This window comes from Cryptomeria japonica, chromosome 9, assembly GCF_030272615.1.
Source record: "Cryptomeria japonica chromosome 9, Sugi_1.0, whole genome shotgun sequence".
NCBI classification, from domain to species: Eukaryota; Viridiplantae; Streptophyta; class Pinopsida; order Cupressales; family Cupressaceae; genus Cryptomeria; species Cryptomeria japonica.
In genome coordinates this window covers 253,847,889-253,867,845 of record NC_081413.1, presented here as the reverse complement: position 1 = coordinate 253,867,845, position 19,957 = coordinate 253,847,889, and the positions used below count along the sequence as shown (strand labels likewise).

The following is a 19,957-nucleotide window of genomic DNA, read 5'->3' as shown; positions in this document are numbered from 1 at the left end:
TATGATGCATTCATCTCCCATCTCCTACTAGATTTGGATGAAAGAGCACGGAAATTAAAAAAAAATTGTGCTCCTTTTCAAGATTTTTTTTATTGATTTTAAACCAGGAATCATATGAACTAGAATGCTCCATTAAAAAGATTCCAGATTTGACCAACCTATGCCAGGTTTGGCCAAACATTATAAGTATGCTAGCATACAGTCTCTTGTTCACAGATATTGCTTGACTCAAGATAAGGCCTCCTTTTCCATTTTGATAAGCCCCAGGATGAACACAATTAAAGCCTATTAATACTGTTTTTTCAACTGTTGCAAGTTGGTTCCTTTACATATCTAAGGATGTTTTCAATGAACTTGAATTCAACAGTGGTAACCCAGCCACCACATTTGGAGTCTTTTGTTAGCCATGCCATCTTTTCAATATAAGATAGAATTATCCTTTCATGTAAAGTGTCTGGCCTAATTTATAAGGAGACTAAATATCTTAAGGAAAAACCTGCTAATACCATCATGTGCCTTTGGTTTTTGCAAATATAATCCTTTTTCTTGGACCGTCCGGATACCAACCTGAATTTTCAGCTTCTCAGTGGAATAAAAGTGGGAGCCTAATCACCTTAGATCCCATCAAGGTTAGCTAACAGGGACAAGCATGCCACTCTACTCCCTTATTGGTGTTTGGAAGCTGTTTAAGACTCCTTCAACTGAAGATTGACATCATTTTCCATTCCTTTTAAGTTCAGCCTCCTAGCATCCTTATAGACCTATATCTATTAGATGGCTAGCAGATCCACCGCCCCTCGGCAGATAAGTGTATGTGTATCTAGACAGGTATAAATAAAATACAGCAGGGAAAGTGAAACAGAAAAAATAGATACAGCAAGGTAAGTGCAAAGAGGGATACCGGATAAGCAACTACATCCATTTATCAACAATGAAAGTAAAGAAACAAGTGGAGATCAAAATATACTGTCCAAGCAAGAGAAAGGAACAAAAAGAAGGGGGTAGAAGAACTAAAAAGGGAGAACAATATGACAATGAGCAAAGCATGCAGGAAAAAGAAAGTCATTTAAATTAAAGTTTGCTTTGGAGCATTGTTTGAAGATAAGGAGGATGAGGATATTCAAATTGCGTCTCCTCCTCAGGTGCAACTCACTCATTTAGAAGAAAGCAAACAAAAAACCAATCACGATGAACAGTTCATTACCTACCTCAATAAATGACCCAGATTCTAATAGCAAAAACACTGATGGGGCATATGGTGGGAATTGAAAGTTTCCAACTGGCAGTCAAAGCAACCCCATTCAAAAAGTATAGAAACTTATGACATGTAAAACATGAATGTGTGTCCAATCCTTGAACAAGTTTTTGGCCCCCAAAACCACTCAGGAAGGCACAAAAAAGCAAAATAAAAAACTGAATAATTGTTCCTCCCAAATTCTTGAAGGAATGTTTGTCATGACTTTTCATATTACAAGAATCACTTAGTTTTATATTTTTACGCTCTTCAATTATTGTTTGAAACAGATGAAAAGAAATTGTCATCCACATATAAAACTCAAAGGGGAGAAGAGACACTATAGATCTCTTCTCAACGATTGTTGGCTCTTACTGTCATTGTTAATAAAATTTTCATTTACATTGCACCACGAATTGTGTTTACTGGATTCATTTCCTCTGTTTCACTTAATCCCTTTCATATCACATTAGTTTCTGCAATTTAGTGGTTTGTCGACCAAATTGAAAACCAAATTCAAGTCTCTAGTATCAGTACCATTTGTTCCATGTTTATAAGTCTCATTCATTGAGGTCGGACTACAAGAAACATGTCAATTCAGATGATTTCGTATGCCAGACAGAGAGAATTCTAAAAGTTGGTGCATGTGACAATCTAAAAAACAGTCAGCAACTTGCAGTTATAAATCCAAAAAGAGATGGAATAATTGAAGTTTAAGACACAGAGAGAAGCTTATTAATATACGGTCAAGAAAAAATAAAAGTTTAAAGGTAAAGGCAAGAAACCACTCCCAATAACAATGGCATAAAGTCTAACCATATACTACAATACCAACACTTTCAGAAAAAGCCTCCTCCAAAGAAGACTTCCTCTCATAAGAGTGCACAAAAAGACACAAAAAAGTAGTGCCACATCCAAAAGAGCGAACAACACCCAAACTAATAATGTTGCACTGGGTAAGACTATTGACTGCTGACATACATACCCAACGCTGACTCCTACACAATCCTCCAGAGCAACACCATTGTCCATGTGGGATAAGGGGAAAGCAAATTATTGAGGCCAGCCCCTACACCATTGTCACCAGAACATAAGTATTTCCCTCAAATCCAAATGACATTAATTGTTACTTCCACTCACCTTTATGGATGATGGAAACTATCTGCAATTCATTGTGAGCAGTGGCAATTTGATGAAACTGACCTCAGAAGATGTTGTCAAGAGCTCAAAATATCAATGAAGACTCACACTCAACCACATACAATTGGTCAGATGAATCAAAGTAGAGATATACATGTCACACAATAGTGCTCCCTACCATACAAAATAAAATCGCTTCAGAATAGAGCACTTTGCAAATTGGCACCCCTAACAGTGTGATTTTCTGTTTTATTAACCTTTTATGTGAAAACAACATGATGGCTATCAATCCAGTGTCTTGTTTTCATCATCACCCATCAGTACTTCAAAAAACCAGAGATAGTTACAAAAAATATTGGTACTTTTTGATCAACATCAAGATGCAAATATGATCTGTACCCTAAAAAATAGGCACCAGTTTCTACTAGTAGGGAAAAAATAATAGGGGATATGAACCAACAGTAGAAGAAAAACCTTACTCTTGTGGGAGAGAAAATAATTGAAATGCAAAAGAACCTTTCCAAATTGAAAACCCCTACCATCAAATGACTGTCTATGCAGAAGCTCTATGAAAAATTTGCTGCTAAGGAAGAAATGTCAACTGATCTACAGATAGAACATACAGAGCTACAGACAAATCGCATTTCAATAAAAATTAAAATGCCCAGGTGAAAAAAATTCGACAATGTTATCACAAAGTCTCAAAAAACAAGTCACCTTGTCATAACCATTGTTGGCATTCTCCCCGAGTACTCGTATACCTGGTAAGTACTCATATACTCAGCAAGTATTCACAGGTCTTTTTTTAAAATGAGCTACTCAAATTTCAAGCTTGCCGATCTTGAGTCCGAACGAGTATGCAAACTTGCATAAGTATTTGGCAAGTCCAACACATAGGCTTCAAATCATGGGATGGATGCAAACAGTCACAGCCAAACACTGAAAAAAATGAGCACCAGTTACTCCTAGAAGTAAAACAGCATATAGGGGATACAGACCAACAATATAAGAAAAACCTTACTAATTTGGCAGATTAATTTACTGATGCCATTAACAGGCTGGCTAACAAATTCTAGTAGGCTGATTCATTATTCACTGTAGGCTGATTAACAAGGAGGGCCCCTAAAATTCGGCTGGTAGTCAGTAGATTAGTTGTTGTGAGGGGTTATGTTTGGCGACATTCCTACCCCCACTGAAAGGGGGGGGTGTGAATTTTAATTGAGAACAGCAGATTCCATTTGTGAAGGCTAAAGTTGCCTGCAGAATAATGGTGCATGCATGCACAGTGAACCTTACTCTTGTGGGGAAGAAAACTATTGAAATGTTAAAGAATCTTTCCAAATTCAAAACCCCTACCACCAACTGACCATGTCAAGTAGGAATGACGCAACTGAGCTATGCAGAAGTGTTGACGTATTATCGGCTAATGTGTTTAGCGGCGGGAGACATCTCAAAGATAGTAATACGTTATGTTTTATATTTGCTATGTGGGCCGATCACCATCCAAGTTGTATTTATTATGGGGCCGACATAACTAAGGGACATATCTCTTCGCCTTGGATAGTCGCCACCTTATCAAGACTTATCCCTCTTGTGAAGAGGGCCGACTCATGAGAAAGGACAATCAGGTATATAATGAGGTCGAAGTCCTCATCTTTGGTATCGATTCTTTCATCAATACATTCGCCTTATACTTCATGCATTCATAGTTTCATATAGCAGATCGATATCTACTTCAAGGAGGACGACACATCCATTATATTGATGTTATTATTGTTGTGCAGATCGGCCTTGTAATTGGCCTCTTTATTGGCTTTGTGTTGGCCACATTGTAATTGAATTGATTAAATAAATAATAAGAGATACTTGTTGCTGGGTTTTCCTCCCTCGTGTTGGAGGGTTTTCCCAGGGTATATGCTGTGCAAATTTGATTGAATTGTCCTATATCTGCTTACCCAAAAATCTGATCATAGATTCAACAAAAAACTCTATAAAAAATTTCCTGCTAAGGAAGAAATGACAATTGATCTACAGACAAGAATGTAAAGAGCTGCAGACAAATTGCATTTCAACAAAAATTAAAATGCCTAGGTGAAAAATCTGAGACAATGTTATTACAATGTCTAAAAACAAGCAAGTCACCTTGTCAAAACCATAGTTTGCAAATTCACCAATCACTCACATACTCAGCAAGTATTCACAGGTTTTTTAAAAGCGAGTTACTCAAATATTAACTCACAGCTTGCCAATCTTAGAGTCCAGATGAGTATGCAAAGGCAAGTCCAACATTCAGGCTTGCCAAAACGGGATGGATGCATTGTAATATCCCCACTTTGAAATAGAATTAAAAGGTAAATAATAATAATAAGATTAGAATTAAAATATAAAAGAATATATTAAATATAATTAAATTTTAATTAAGTTAATGAATGGTCAAAAGACATGAAATGAAAAGTTGGGACTCCCTCAAAAATGAGCTATAAAAGGGAGAAGAGAACCTCATTTGAGGGGGATGATTTGGGGAATCAGATGTGCAGATCTGATTTAAATAAAAGTACAGATCTGATTGTATAGAGTTGTGTCCCTTTCAAAGGGCAGAAATAATTAAGAGTTGCATTCTTTCAAAGGGTGTGTCTTTTGCCAAATTGCATACATGATGAAGAGAGGTGGCACCTCCCTCTGGTTGAGAGATATAAAGGAAAGGAATCAAAGCATCCAGTGAAAACACCATCAATCAGATCGGATCAGAACTGTTATGAAGTTATAGACCATCTCCATACTAACACCATCAATCAGATCGGATCAAAACTGTTATGAAGTTATAGACCATCTCCATACTAATACAGATGCAAAAGCATATGGATTTCAAAGAATCGATGTTGTTCAATTAATCAAGGAGACAAAGCTCCTTTAAATAGAGTTACAAAGATGATGTTTTTAAAAGAAACAATCATTAACTAGAGGCGAAATAAGAAACAACTTAAATGACCATTAATAACACAAATGGCAGAAATAATTAAGAGTTGCATTCTTTCAAAGGGTGTGTCTTTTGCCAAATTGCATACATGATGAAGAGAGGTGGCACCTCCCTCTGATTGAGAGATATAAAGGAAAGGAATCAAAGCATCCAGTGAGAACACCATCAATCAGATCGGATCAGAACTGTTATGATGTTATAGACCGAGAGGTGGCACCTCCCTCTGATTGAGAGATATAAAGGAAAGGAATCAAAGCATCCAGTGAGAACACCATCAATCAGATCGGATCAGAACTGTTATGAAGTTATAGACCATCTCCATACTAATACAGATGCAAAAGCATTTGGATTTCAAAGAATCGATGTTGTTCAATTAAACAAGGAGACAAAGCTCCTTTAAATAGAGTTACAAAGATGATTAAATGACCATTAATAACACAAAGAGAAAGATATTATTCTAATACCCTCTCTTAATGGTCATCGTTCTAACTACCAAGAGAAATAACAGAGAAGGTTGCCCCCTTCTTCTCAGAACACGCTGCAACAGAAGACAAGAGCCTGCCACTAACTCTGCCACTTGAGATGAGCTTGCCACCAACCCTCCCAGAAACTGCAGAACTTTTGGAGATACCCAAAACAACACCAACCGTCCAACCTGATGTTGGAGAACTGTTCCTCCCTGTACCTAGAGACACACCAAGAACAGTTGTCACGATTTTGAGGAAAAAATCGGCAAACCCTCCAAACTATTGCAGATAAGCAAGATGCCCAAAAATACACTGCAAACAAGAGACTAGTGCAGATGTCCGCACAACAACTCTAGGTGCGACTAAAAACAGACTGCAACAAAGTACAATTTTTGAGGAAAAAATCATAAACCCTCCCATGATTATTTTTTTACAGGGGCAAAAAATATTTAAAAACCCAAAGACTTTTTTAAGGGAAAAAAATATTAAAACCCATCAGAATTTTTTTCAAGTAAAATAATATTAAAAACCGAAACAAACATCGATGCCCATAAGCCATCTTCACGCTTTTCGAGGCACGAAAACCGAGGCACTGAGAAGATGCTAAGTGCACAAAACCTGAGGTATGAGGTTCAATGCACTGAGACAAGCCCAGGCACAAATTCCAATGCAAAAAATAGAGGCAGATACAAGTATAGACTTCAAAAAACAGATGAAGTACGACTGGCACAAATTTCGAGAAAATTTTACGGCTGACCCAAAAAAATCCGAAGACAACCCAAAAATCCTTGCGAAAAACCCAAAAAGAATCTGAAATCAAAATTGAAATCCATTGGCACAAAATTTGAGGCACGGAAAACGATGCACAAAATTTTGAAAACAGCCCAGTTGAGCTCTCGAAAAACCCACCAAGAATCTACAATCGGAAAAAAAATTCGACTTGATCTAAAGGGTCAAAACCCTAATTGAAAATGCAGATTTCCGTCCAAAAATGGCAGAAAAAAATTTACAAGTGGAAAAAATCGCGTCACACGCAAAGGATTAATGGCATCGCGGGACGAAGGTCTGGTTAAAAAGAAATCCACCACAAAAAACACGAAGAACAGTAGAAAAAACCGCCTGAAAGAAAACCCTTGAGAAAAAAAAAAATTGAAATTCGAATTCTGAAAAAATCACAGGCCCTAGATTTGTTTTTTCAGTGATGAAAAATTTCATTCAAAAATTTTTAGAAAAAACAAAAATTTTCTTTCTGCTCTGATACCATAATACAAATGCAAAAGCATATGGATTTCAAAGAATCGATGTTGTTCAATTAATCAAGGAGACAAAGCTCCTTTAAATAGAGTTACAAAGATGATGTTTCTAAAAGAAACAATCATTAACTAGAGGCGAAATTAGAAACAACTTAAATGACCATTAATAACACAAAGAGAAAGATATTATTCTAATACATACTCAAACAAAGGCATATATAAGGCTGATGCATAGGATGATCTAAAAACAATGAGCACTATACAAAAAGGCACATTTAATTATTGCAGAGCAGCAATACCAATCCAGGCAGAGATCTTATTATACGTCAATGTAGCATTAGCATGTTAGTAAATGAATTAATGAAATGATAAGAATTGTGTTTACATTAACAAGTATTATTAATAAACCTTGATCAAGTGTGATAATCAGCAGTAGATTAATTAGTTAAGGCAAAAGACATGATATGAGGAGTCACCACCTTTGCAAGGATAGTGACTATTTGGAAAGACATGACTTTCCATACAAATCGAGGGTTTATATACAGCATAACAACCACTCAAAGGAAAGGCATCGAACAATGCTGGAAGAGGTGAACATAATAAAGAGATTGAATCTGCAACTATTGTTAAGATAAGACTATATTCTGGTATGAAGTTCTGTGCATATTTCTGATAATATTCTCTGCATACTATTATTGATAGCAGATCGTTGTTATGATCATTCACTGCATGTATTCTACAATCTGCTCATTTTTTACTCATACAGTGTGATCTATTATGATCAATATGATGGTATAATAATCTTAAACTAAGGAAACTTGTAACCCCTACAAGACTTATAAATTGCAAACTCATTGCTTAATGTATGTGGGAGCCTCTCTTAGGTACACCACTCCATAGTGGATGCCTAACCCCTGCCACATGGAGCCAAGAGGGATGAAGCATCTGCTCGTGGGCTTAAGAGAGGAGGTGGTTGTGATGAGGGGGAACAGCGATAGGACACCTCACTGGGTATGCCACTCCATGATGGATGCTCAACACCTCACTGGGTATGCCACTCCATGATGGATGCTTAACACCCACCACATGGAGCCAAGAGGGATGTAGCATCTGCTCTTGGGCCTAGGGTGGAAGGTCTCTTGGACACCCTATCCAGCTAGCCTACCCTAGTGCACTAAGAATTGGATAATAAAGAATGGCAACTAACCTACAATCTGATTTTATTTAAAAAATATAATACTAATGGTAATTAATACATTAAAGAATTGTATCACTCAATCTAATTCATTTGTATATGTTTCAATTTATAAGTATTAATTCATATGTGTTCTCTACTTTTGTGTTGCAGGAACAGCATACAAAAGTAAGATTTGAGCAAATTTAGGTTAATTTAAACTTGACGTATAACTAATTAGGGGCCATTACATGCAAACAGTCACAAACAAACACTGAAAAAATTCACCTTAGAGGATTGTAAATTGCAATTGTTTGCATATGAAGAAAACAGTAGCAATATGGTAATCTTCTAATTTTTTAACTAAGTTGTCAAATCAGCCAATTTCCCTGCCAGCTCTGGGTACAGTACATTGCAAAATCAGGTACAGCATAGAATACCTGCAGAGTCGAACAGGGTTTGCCAATTTTGAGGTCGAAATATTTTGGAACTCGCTGGTTGAATCTGGATGAACCCAATGTTGACATGGCAATTCCAAGCAAATTTTGACACAATTCAAAAGTTGGGCACAATTTTTGTGGTTTTTTTTTTTTTACGTTTTCAAATGGATAAAAGTGAAATCCATAGCCAATACTTTTTTTTAAAGCATACTGTTTTCGTTTTAGCGTTTCACTGCTCCTCCACACCTGATAACAGAACGAAAAAGTTATAAGTAAACACTGAATGCTGAAAAAGGAAACTGAAAAATTGGAAACCCAAAGCAGGCACAATTTTGAAGCAATACTTGCCCTCAGCCAGCATTCAATTTTCATTATGTTAAAAAAAATTATTAAACTGTAAAATGTATATTTTTTTTTTTTGATCGGTAATTGGCTTTGAACCAGTGGGGACACAGTAGGGGGCCCCATCCCCATTACATATCTTTGAATTATTATTATTATTATGTTTGATTAGATTGACCCCAAGACCTTCCCCATCCTATGGAAGGCCAAGAGTCCCAACTTAGAATTCCACTTCAGATGTCCCTATTGGGAATTGAACTTGGGTCTCCACAGTGAGAACCCAGTGTTTTAACCAGTTAAGCTCAACCCTTGGACGACTGTAAAATGTATATTTATTATTGTATTATTAAACTGTAAATTTATAATTTAAAAGTTTTAACTTTCAATATCGTATAACATAAAAATATATACAGTTTAATTTATATTTATTAAATATAAACATTTATAATAAATATGAAGATTGATAGTTTAATTCATAAACAAGAAATATAAATGTTTGATAATAATAGTTTTAATACTGTATTGTTATATAATAGTTTTAATAGTTTAATATATATTTACTATTTATTATTAGAATAAACTGTATATGAAATCAGAAATAGTTTTAAAATTTTAAAATAGTTTAAAAATTTAAAATATGAGATAGTTTTAAAAAATTGAACTTGTACACATACATATTTATATAATATAAATTATAAATTAAAAACTTGTATGGGCTGTACACTTGCAACCAATATTAAAAATTAATATATTTATTTATTTTATTTATATAAATAGAACTTAAAATGAGAAGTCTTAAACTAAAACTAAAAATAAATAATATTATAATTATAGTTTTTTAATAATAAATTAAATATTAAATATTAATTTTAAATTCTACAAATAGGATATAAATTTAAAAATTTGACCTGTTGGTGAATAATTGTTTTCTGAACTTGTTGTAGCAAATATAATTCCTGCCAATACTAGCTCCACTAATCAACCCACCTTCAAAACCGACACAAATTCACCTTTATGGAGGCATGTGCAAATCCTAAAGAAAATTTGAGGCAATGGGTCATTTGTTTGGATAATGCAATGTCTGTCATCGAAAGCATACTAGCTCATACAGCCCAGTGAAAGCCGATTTCTGAGTCATCTCCAACATGGGAATCAACACGTCCAAAACAAAAATGGTAAAAATATGCCACCTCATCAAATAGCAAAATGTACTAGAGAGAAAAAGGAAGCAGATGCATGAGTTGCCTAAAGAGCATCCTTTAAGAGAGGATGGGGATCATGGAGACTTCCCACTTCTCCATCTCATAGTGTCTTCCCTGATGTTATAGTACAGATCTAGCCATTTTTTAGTAGAAATAAAGAAAAACCTAGTAATGTGAAAAGAATGAGAAGGACATTAGAGAGGGCATTTCAATATGACATTAGAGAAATTGCAAATCAAAGTTGACCAAAGATGAAAAACTCTTAATCGGCAATAAATCTTTTGGCACAAAAAAATTTTTAAATCGAGACTTGGCAAAAAATCAGGAAAAAATCAGCAATAAATCAGCAAATTTATCGAACATTTGAAAATATATAATTTCTTAAAATATTTTTTTAAACACATACATATACACTAAATTTATAGAACAATGTCTAGAAATACTAAATCTGATAAAGTCCTCGCAAGAATGAACTATATAACCAACAAAATGAAATCAAGTAATGCCTTGGGAGCACTAAAACATATAATTGAATCTACAAATAGGGAAAGAGCAACAGTTGCAGAGAGGTTGAGGAGGAATTGAATGGAATACAATTTATTACTGGTTACCAAACAATGTAATACTAAATATTTAATATATATTATTTTTAAGATTAATAACTTTCAATAGTTTGAATTATAGACTTGTGATTTTCGTGATTGAAAGTTGAAACTGTTTATACAGTATGTATTCAATTCTGTCATTTGAAGAACAAGAAAGAATGCTTAGGTTTTAACAACAGAGACCTGCAACATAATAGATTAAGACTGGAACAAGGTCGAATGTTGTTGATTATCGTTGGGCGTCAGCCATCAGGGGGGAGGGAAGCCGCAATCGCACATTTTGACCAAGCTGAAATCGCTATTTTCATTTCCGCGCGACCTTTTTTTTTATCTTTTTAGGGTTGCGACATCTGTTTGTTCATCGTGTTTTGAAACTACAATATTCTACATTTTAGTCCCGATTTTATCGCGATTTTTTGTGTCTAAGAATGGTGATTTTTTAAGAAAAAATCGTATGTGATTTAAATGACAATTAAATCGTCTGCCTGAATGACTCGCGAAATTCACGATTTTTCCATCACTGAATCAAACCAGTGCAATATGTCTATGCAAATTCTTTTTTATTCAATGTTGTTCAATCACCATATTGACAAGATATGTTGAGAAAAGTAAATGAAGCTCCACAAAGGTACACAAGACTAGGTTATGAGAAGTTGTACAGCACCATACTAGCAGCAGAGGTAAAAAATACAAAAATTTCATTGGCTCCCATTGAGAATTGATGGAAAAAAATCGGGTATCCATTGTTTCCGACGAATGGAAGGATGTAGGAAATTGGTCGTTAATCAATTTGATTGCAGTGTCCCCTACAAGGGCAATGTTTTTGAAAGTCATGGACTATAAGGGCTAAGTGAAGGATGCAAAATTTATTGTTGACGTCCTTATATAGCACATTTAGGAAGTGGGTCCTCAAAATGTTGTCCAATTTGTAACAAACAACACAAAGAATAGATTAAGTGGCCAATATGTTGGTTAAGACACGATTTTCACATATATTTTGGACACCTGGTGTTGCTCGCTCACTCAACCTCATGCTACAAATTTGGACAAAATAAATAAATTGGACCAAACAAATCTATGTTGAGGCTGCTGGGATCCAAATCTTCATCAAAAACCACATATCATATGCCACTTTTAGATCATTCTCACAATCAAAGTTGCTGAAAGTAATTGAAACATTACAATTTTTAATGTTATATTTCATTTTAGTAATTACTAAATTAGTAGTTTTTTTTTTCAAGTATGCTTTTGTCTTTGTTTAAAAAAAAATATTTTTCATTTTTTAGTAAGTTGTTGAGACCCTATATGCATCCAACACAATCAAATTGAGATTTGTGAAGTTGTGGGCACCACTTTCTAGCATGATCATTAGCCAAGCTTAGTGCCTATGGAGGAAATCTAACAGTGGGAGAGCAACAAATGTAAAGCAAGTAATCCTATATGACACCTGGTGGGACTGATTCGAATAACTTCTTAGTTCACTAAATCCATCAAGAGCTATGTTACCCCGAGTTTCCGGGACGGGGACAGCAGGGGACGGGGGTACGCGTTTCCAAGACTCTGATTTATTTTGCCAATTTTGGGGACAGCTACGGGACGGCTTTATAAAAATAGGAAAAATTAAAATATATGGGAAAATTTAAAATATTCATATGAAAACATGGATGAAGTATGCGCATATACATTATATATCCTTAAAATATAAGAACTAGCAGACTTCTTATGCCAAATTTGTGTTAAATTGAGAGTCAAAGTCAAATTGCTTATAGAATTCATTGTCAAAATTCACTGTCAATATGCAGCATTTATGGGGACGTCCCCTAGGAGTCCCCTATCACCAAGAGTCAGGGACATCCCCAGGACGGGGACGCCTGAAAAAAATACCGGGGATGGGTCCCCAGGTAACATAGATCAAGATTGTAATCCATTTTACTAACATGGATAAGCCATGTTTGGGAAATATATACAATAGCATTGAATCAATGATTGAGAAGATTAAGTCCATCATAAATGAAAATGAGCAACATCCTCAAAAAAACTTTCTTCAAAGAGGTGCAACCCTCTTTTAAATAAATAGCTACTATTTAATTCCTTTTAATTCTAGTTGGCCCCACTCAACATTCCATTGCTACTGCCCAAGTTTATTATTAATAGAGGCTGCAATCTGTTTTTATTAAGGGCTGCTAACACTCGTTTGACGGGGGCATGACAGTTTGCCCTTCCCAAGATTGTTTGTCCTCAAGCAATGAGCATGGAGAGGATTATCAAGATGATTCCCAATATGAAATGGCTAAGACTTGCCACTTTTAACTTTTCTTTTTGTTAAGTTATGGAGATCAGATTTTAATTTGAATCTGCCTTACAGATGAACTGACAGACACAGATTAATCACAGCACAAGAGAGGGAATTCAATATGATTGATTACTGTATAAGGCAGACTGAAAGATGATGCAATTTAATCTGAATGATGATGGTGCAAAACGATGACAGAAAATCAGAACTGCTAATGATGCTGGACAATTCGAATATATAGATGTGGAACTATAAAGTTATACTTCTATCTTCTATGTTTCTTGTTTTTCTTGAATGGAAAGAGAGAGAGAGAGAGAGAGAGAGAGAGAGAGAGAGAGAGATCGGACTAATAAAAGAGCACGATGTCTAAACCAATCAACACGATCCTCTTAATCATCACGTCTCCCAACCATCATGTCTCTCTCCATAAAATCGTTTAGACATAACACGTCTAAAGCAAGAAGATAATACGGTTTTGATCATTGAATCGTTTCATGTAATCACACCTCATAGATTAGTTAGTTAACATGGATTAACAAGAAACTAATTCATACTTAGACATTACATAGAATCGATTAACATATGAATCGATTCATATGTAATATGCCTTAACATAGAATCAATTAATATATTAATCGATATATGTTGATTATCTCAGAGAAACGAATTATATAATAGTTGATTCAAATACAATGAATATTCATTAGTAAATTAATTTGTTAAATGACTCAGTCCGATCAGATTACTGACTGACGCTATTCTTCAACACTTTTTATGAAGATCTATCTCACAGTTCAACTTCTGCATTGCTACTCTAATATTATCTCAAGTTGCAAATTTGAACCAGGATATGTCTTTGCCTTTACTTCAAAAGTGAGGTATCCCAATAATAATTTAAGATAAGTTTCCTCTCATCCATAGAGATGAATGACAAAAATTCACCAACCTGAAAATCAATATCTCTTTGGGCATCACTTGAATTTGCAAAATACTGCTTTGGTTAACCCAACATTTGCAAAATGCCGTGGATATCTTTGACCTTATAGAATAGTTTTATATCCTTTTAGTACACTTTCAAAATTCTTTTTTCCTTTCCTTGGGTATTTGTTATATTCTCCTTCCTTTAGGACGAGACAACCCTTGGACATCCATTTAATAGAACTTGTGGAATTACTTCCTTGCCACTAGGTTGGAAACATAGTTTCATCTTTTGAAAATATTGATAGCATCTACCTAACAATGTAACCATTGAATGCCTAAAACCAATTCTATATCACCCATGTTTACCACATAGAAATCTTCAATTATTGGGTGTCTCCCCAAAAAAATGTTTAGTTATTGAATTCTTTGTGTGCAAGGGGTGGTGAATCCATCAACCATAACTACCTTGAATCCTTCAAAGTTTTCAGCCTTCAATTTCATCCTTATTACTAGACCTTCATCGATGAAGTTGTGTATAGCACCACTATCAATTAAGGCAGTCCCTTTTTGAACTTATAGAAGACTACAAATTCTAAGAGGATGATACTTGGATGCCCTTGAAAGTGTGGCCAACGTACCACTTGCAACTCTACATCATCTTGTTATCTCTTCTTCCTTTTGAGTTTAAATTCTCTCTCCTCAAATTCATCGTTTGCTATTGCTTCTACATGGTGGACGTGTCCCTTCTTGGAACATCGATGACTCAGCTTCCATGGTTCTCCACAATAGAAACATAAAATCTTCTTAGTTGTTGAATTGAGGTCGTCATGTTTTTGGTTGCAAATTATCCTCGTCAAAGGGTCGCTTATGTGACCCAAATGGTTCATTCTTGGAATAGGTCTTGTTTCTAGGTGTGGAGTCTACCAAATTTAGAGCCCTTCGCATAGCATCTTGTAGAGATGATGGTTCAAATGCTTGAACCAATCCCCTAAGAGATTTGAGAGTCCTTCAATAAATAAAAACTTGAGTCTATTTTTAGTAACATCTACCACCATGACAAAGATTCTTTGAAATTTAGTTACATATTATTCCATGGTACAGCATTGTCTTAGGTGTGTTAACTCCTTAAGATGCCTCACCAAGTTCTTCCTATCAAACCTTTCTAAAGTCTTTGGGTAAAGTTATCGCGTATTATAATGAAATGATGCCCTTGTGCGATTAGTCCATGATGCCACCATTCATGTGCTATTCCCTTTAAGTGAAGAATGGCAAATTTAATAGATTTGTCTTCCATCATGGGATTAAGAGAAATATAGGTATCTAGTTTTTGAATCCATGCTCGAGCAATGACCTTCCCCGACCCATCAAAAGTGGGAAGAGTCATCTTACTTACTCTTTGTCATAAATCTTTGTTGGGCTGCCTTCCTTCAGCCTCTTGGGGTATTTATTGATCTTCCATTACAATATTCTCTAAATGGAATGTCTTATAAGGTCGAGATAAATTCTTGAACATGCTTCCACACATTCCTCAATGTCATTTGCTGCCATGGGTTCTTCTTCTCGTGATTGCTCCTCTCTTGATAAGAATGTAGGCCTTGTTATTCTAGGTGAAGATCTTAATGGAGTCCTATTTTTATATTATCGAAATGGTTTGAATTAACATCTTGTCCATTGGTTTGGTTAGATGTAAGAGTACTGACTATATTATTCATGTTTTAAATTGCTTGGAGAAGCAACTGTGTCGTTTGTTCTTGTTTCTCCATAAAAGCTTTCAATTCATTTATTTGATTTCCCTCTTGATTACCCATTTGATTACCTTGAATTGGGTTGCTACTTGCTTCTAGTTTCCCATTTTCTCTTTACAAAGCTCTTTGAGCTCATTGGCATTATTGCATAAACTTATTTTCTTGATTCTCACGCTAGCAAGATCGAGGCTTTGATACAAATTGTAATGTCCTCTTTTGGAATATTACTGATTTGTGCCTTAAAACAATAATATTCACTCAAAATATGACAATAGATTTATCAAAAATTACCAATTTAGGATATATATCTAGGTCAATAGATCATAGCACAATAGGCAAATTTGATCAAGTCGTGAAGTCCCCATAAATGCCTTGCAAATCTGCTGAGTTTAAAGTTGTCATCATGTTGTGACAGTTTCACACATCACCTCACTGCAAATGGGGACCCCCACTTTTTTCGCTTTTTATGGTAGAAGCTTTGCTTAGGTTGTCTTAGTTTAGCAATAATTTCCTAATGTTTGCCTTTGCTTATGACAGGGTGTCATGTCAAAATGTAAAAGGATGTTAAAATTGTTAAAATGATCCGAAGTGTCAAGTTGCCTTAGAGTTTTAATTTATTATGGCTAAGTGTTTAATTTCAATTTCTCCTTAAAATGTGAGCAAAAAAGTTAAAAATGTTGCAAATTGGTGTGATTTTTGTGTGCAGGTGCTTAAACTCCCTATAGGAGTCATTTTTCTTTCCACTCCTAGGAGGTAAAGTAAGTCAAAAATGCACAAAGTCCCGCTGGACTTCTATTTTCCAACATTCAAACCTTGATAAAATGTTAAAAATCTCGATGGAAATAGAATTTCTACTGCATAAAATGATGAATTTGGGTAAGTTTGGACTTTTGGAGTGTGCAAATCAACTTAGTCCCGACGGAAAACGTTTTTGCACCAAGCAATTAAGGCATAAAATCAAAAGTCCCGATGGGAGGCATTTTTCCACTAGTTAAAGTCTCGATGGAGCATGATTTTCCACTCCATTTTGAGCATGAAAGTGTTAATTTAATGTTAAGGATTGTAAAAAAACCTGATGGAGGTCATTTTTCCACTCCAGGACTGAGTTTGCAAGTAATTTTGTGGAAAGTCCCGATGACTCAGGAATTTCCACTCAAGACAAAATAAAGGACAATGAAGTGTCCCAATGACCCATGTTTTTCCACCAAGCTGGTATTTTATCATATTTATCCTAAATTCATTGTGGAGTGGAACTAAGTGGGATGAAAGTGAATAAGGCTGCAAGTGGGTGAATGAGCAAAGGTAATACAAATCCATTAGTCCCAATGACTAGAGGATTTCCACTCAAAAGGAAATATGCAAGCAAAGTCATTTTATGGTGAAAAATAAAGTCCCAATGGCTATCGATTTTCCCCTTTGCAAGGATGAATGAGTTTTTTTTAATGCAAAATGAATACGATTTGAAGGAAAATCAGTCCCTATGAAGAGCGATTTTCCACCATTCCATTTGGTGGCCGAAATGAAAAGAGAAATAAAGCTAAGTTTAATTGTCCCAATGCATATCGATTTTCCACCTTGCTAAAGGTAGCATTTATTATCGCACATTCGCTGTGTGGTGAATGTAAAAGGCAAAATGACACACTTCCAGCAAGCATTATTATATTATTATGTGATTGATTGAACTCCAATTGAGCTGGGAGAAGAAAGATTGAGGATCGTCATAGCTGGGAGAGGTGTGATTTTGTCTAAGGCTCTAGTGGCGCCATCATTGGGAGACATTTTGAGCATCAAGGGAGGTGCCATTGCTGGCTGAAGATGCCATTATCAGACCTGAGCCAACATTTCCAGCCACTGTTCAAGCTTGAAAAAGTGTAGTTTTCAGCCAAGCAAACACAGATCACTTCAAACATATCAAGTGCACCATGAAAGAGATGATTTACAGCCATTGAAACCATATTAGCAAAAATTATTTGGGGAAAAAATTGGCAAACCAAAAGCATAAGATTTTTTGAAAAAATCGGCAAAAAATCGGAAAAAAATCGGATTTAAAAAAAACATAAAGAATTGTAGAAAAAGAGACAAAAACTATTTTTTAAATAACTTAAGGGCATTTCCATAGCGTAGAGATATAAAGAGCAAAAAAAATAGAGTTTAAGCCATGAATTGTAGAAAATAATTTTTTGATGTTGATATTCATCTTACTGATTACATAGGCAAATAATCAGTTAACTTTTTAAGGGGGCAGTCACCAAATACACCAAATAGTTGTCTAAGTCAGATCAAATATTAACTAAGTCTATGAAGTAACAGAGATCAAAAGTTAACAGACATATAGTAAAAGTGAAAGTCATTTTGAAGTGATCCAAGAATTTCATTGTGATTGAGGCAAGGAGTTTTGTAGGGTTAATTCAATATTTTAGAAAGCTTATCAAATCATATTCCACTGTTGCAATGCTTTATATCATAGTAACAAAAATTATTTGGGGAAATAATCGGCAAACCAAAAGTATAAGATTTTTTGAAAAAAAGGGTAAGAAATTGGATTTTAAAAAATCATAAACATTTGTAGAAAAATAGACACAAACTACTTTTTTTTTTAAATTTAAGGGTGTTTCCATAGCATAAGAGATATAGAGAGTAAATAAAATAGAGTTTAACCCATGAATTATAGAAAACAGATTTTGTTGTTTATATTCATATTGCTGATTACATAGGCATATATTCATTTAACTTTTTAAAAGGGTAGTCACCAAATACACCAAATAGTTGTCTAAGATTGAGGCAAGGAGTTTTCTAGAGGTATTAGCTAAGTCTATGAAGTAGCTGAGATCAAAATTTATCAGACAGAGATCCAACTATAGTTAGGAATTGAGTAAAATTGGAAGCCATTTTGAAGTGATCCAAGACTTTCATTGTGATTGAGACAAGGAGTTTAACCCATGAATTGTAGAAAAGATTTTTGTTGTTTATATTCATATTGCTGATTACATAGGCAAATATTCATTTAACTTTTTAAAAGGGCAATCACCAAATACACCAAATAGTTGTCTAAGTCTGAGATCAAAGATTAGCTAAGTCTATGAAGTAGCTGAGATCAAAATTTATTAGACAGAGATCCAACAATCGTTAGGAATTAAGTAAAAGTGGAAGCCATTTTGAAGTGATCCAAGACTTTCATTGTGATTGAGGCGAGGAGTTTTCTAGGGGTAGTTCAATATTTGAGAAAGCTTATCAAATCATATTCCATAGTTGCAATGCTTTATATTCCCTGATGGCAATTGGTAAGTCTTTTATATGGGGTAGAATTCAACACAAAAGGCATTTGTTTAGCTGAAGTAAAAGATTAGCAAGCCACTAGTTTTGGCAATACCTAGCTTGCAACTACTGTTTTGGCAATACCTAGCTTGCAACTACTATTTTAGGTAGAGACAAATTTTAATGATTGTGCGTTCGAGGCTCTTTTATTACAACTATGTAAGCTTGTTTGTTGCCATTCAGATTTATTTCGTGGAGCACTTTAGATATATTGCCCACATAATGAATTGTATGTCTTTGTTTGAGCAAAAATTAACTATATCAATTATAAATTAAAAAATCACATATCTATATCTACATATATTAAATATGTCTTTGAATGTTTAGTGTTGTCGTAGAAAAACTCCATTGGTGAGGTAGCCACTAAGGTTCAAACCCCTACTGGGCCATTGAGCTCGTGGGCTTTCTACCTTTGTTGGGTCCTGTTGTGACGTACTCACACATCGCCCCATTGCAAATGGGGACCCCTGCTTTTTTGCTTTCTAGGGTTTGTTTTTAGGTTTTTTAGGGTTTTTGTCAGTTAGCCTTTGCATTTTGAGTGTCGCCAAGGGGATCACCTGGATAGCAGGTCCTGCTTGAGTGATGTCCTGATCCTAAAATTTGGCTAAGTCTAAAAGTCCTGATCCTGAAATTTGGCTAAGTCTGAAAGTCCTGATCCTGAAATTTGGCTAAGTCTGGAAACTGAAAAACCTCCAAAAACTAGATTTTACAATATAACTCCTGGAGGTCTGAAACCAATCTCAAACATCCTGAACTTATACTTAAATGTTATATTCCATAAAATTATCCTGACAGAGAGTTCAAAAAGTCAAATTTCGCTCCTGACCCTTGCTGGAGGTCCAAAGCGAA

At 35.0% G+C, this 19,957-nt stretch overlaps 1 protein-coding gene across 2 annotated transcripts in view; it reads right to left on the bottom strand.

Moving 5' to 3' along the window:
* Positions 1-19,957, bottom strand: part of LOC131034485 (SUMO-activating enzyme subunit 2) — a 101,763-nt gene that overhangs the window by 68,607 nt on the left and 13,199 nt on the right. The window contains exon 3 of one of the 2 annotated variants that reach the window (XM_059211347.1): positions 8,686-8,931. The exons of the other annotated variant lie outside the window; for it this stretch is intronic. Coding sequence (XP_059067330.1) covers positions 8,686-8,931 — 246 coding nt within the window. The remainder of the gene's footprint in view (positions 1-8,685; positions 8,932-19,957) is intronic. 2 annotated transcript variants of the gene reach the window in all.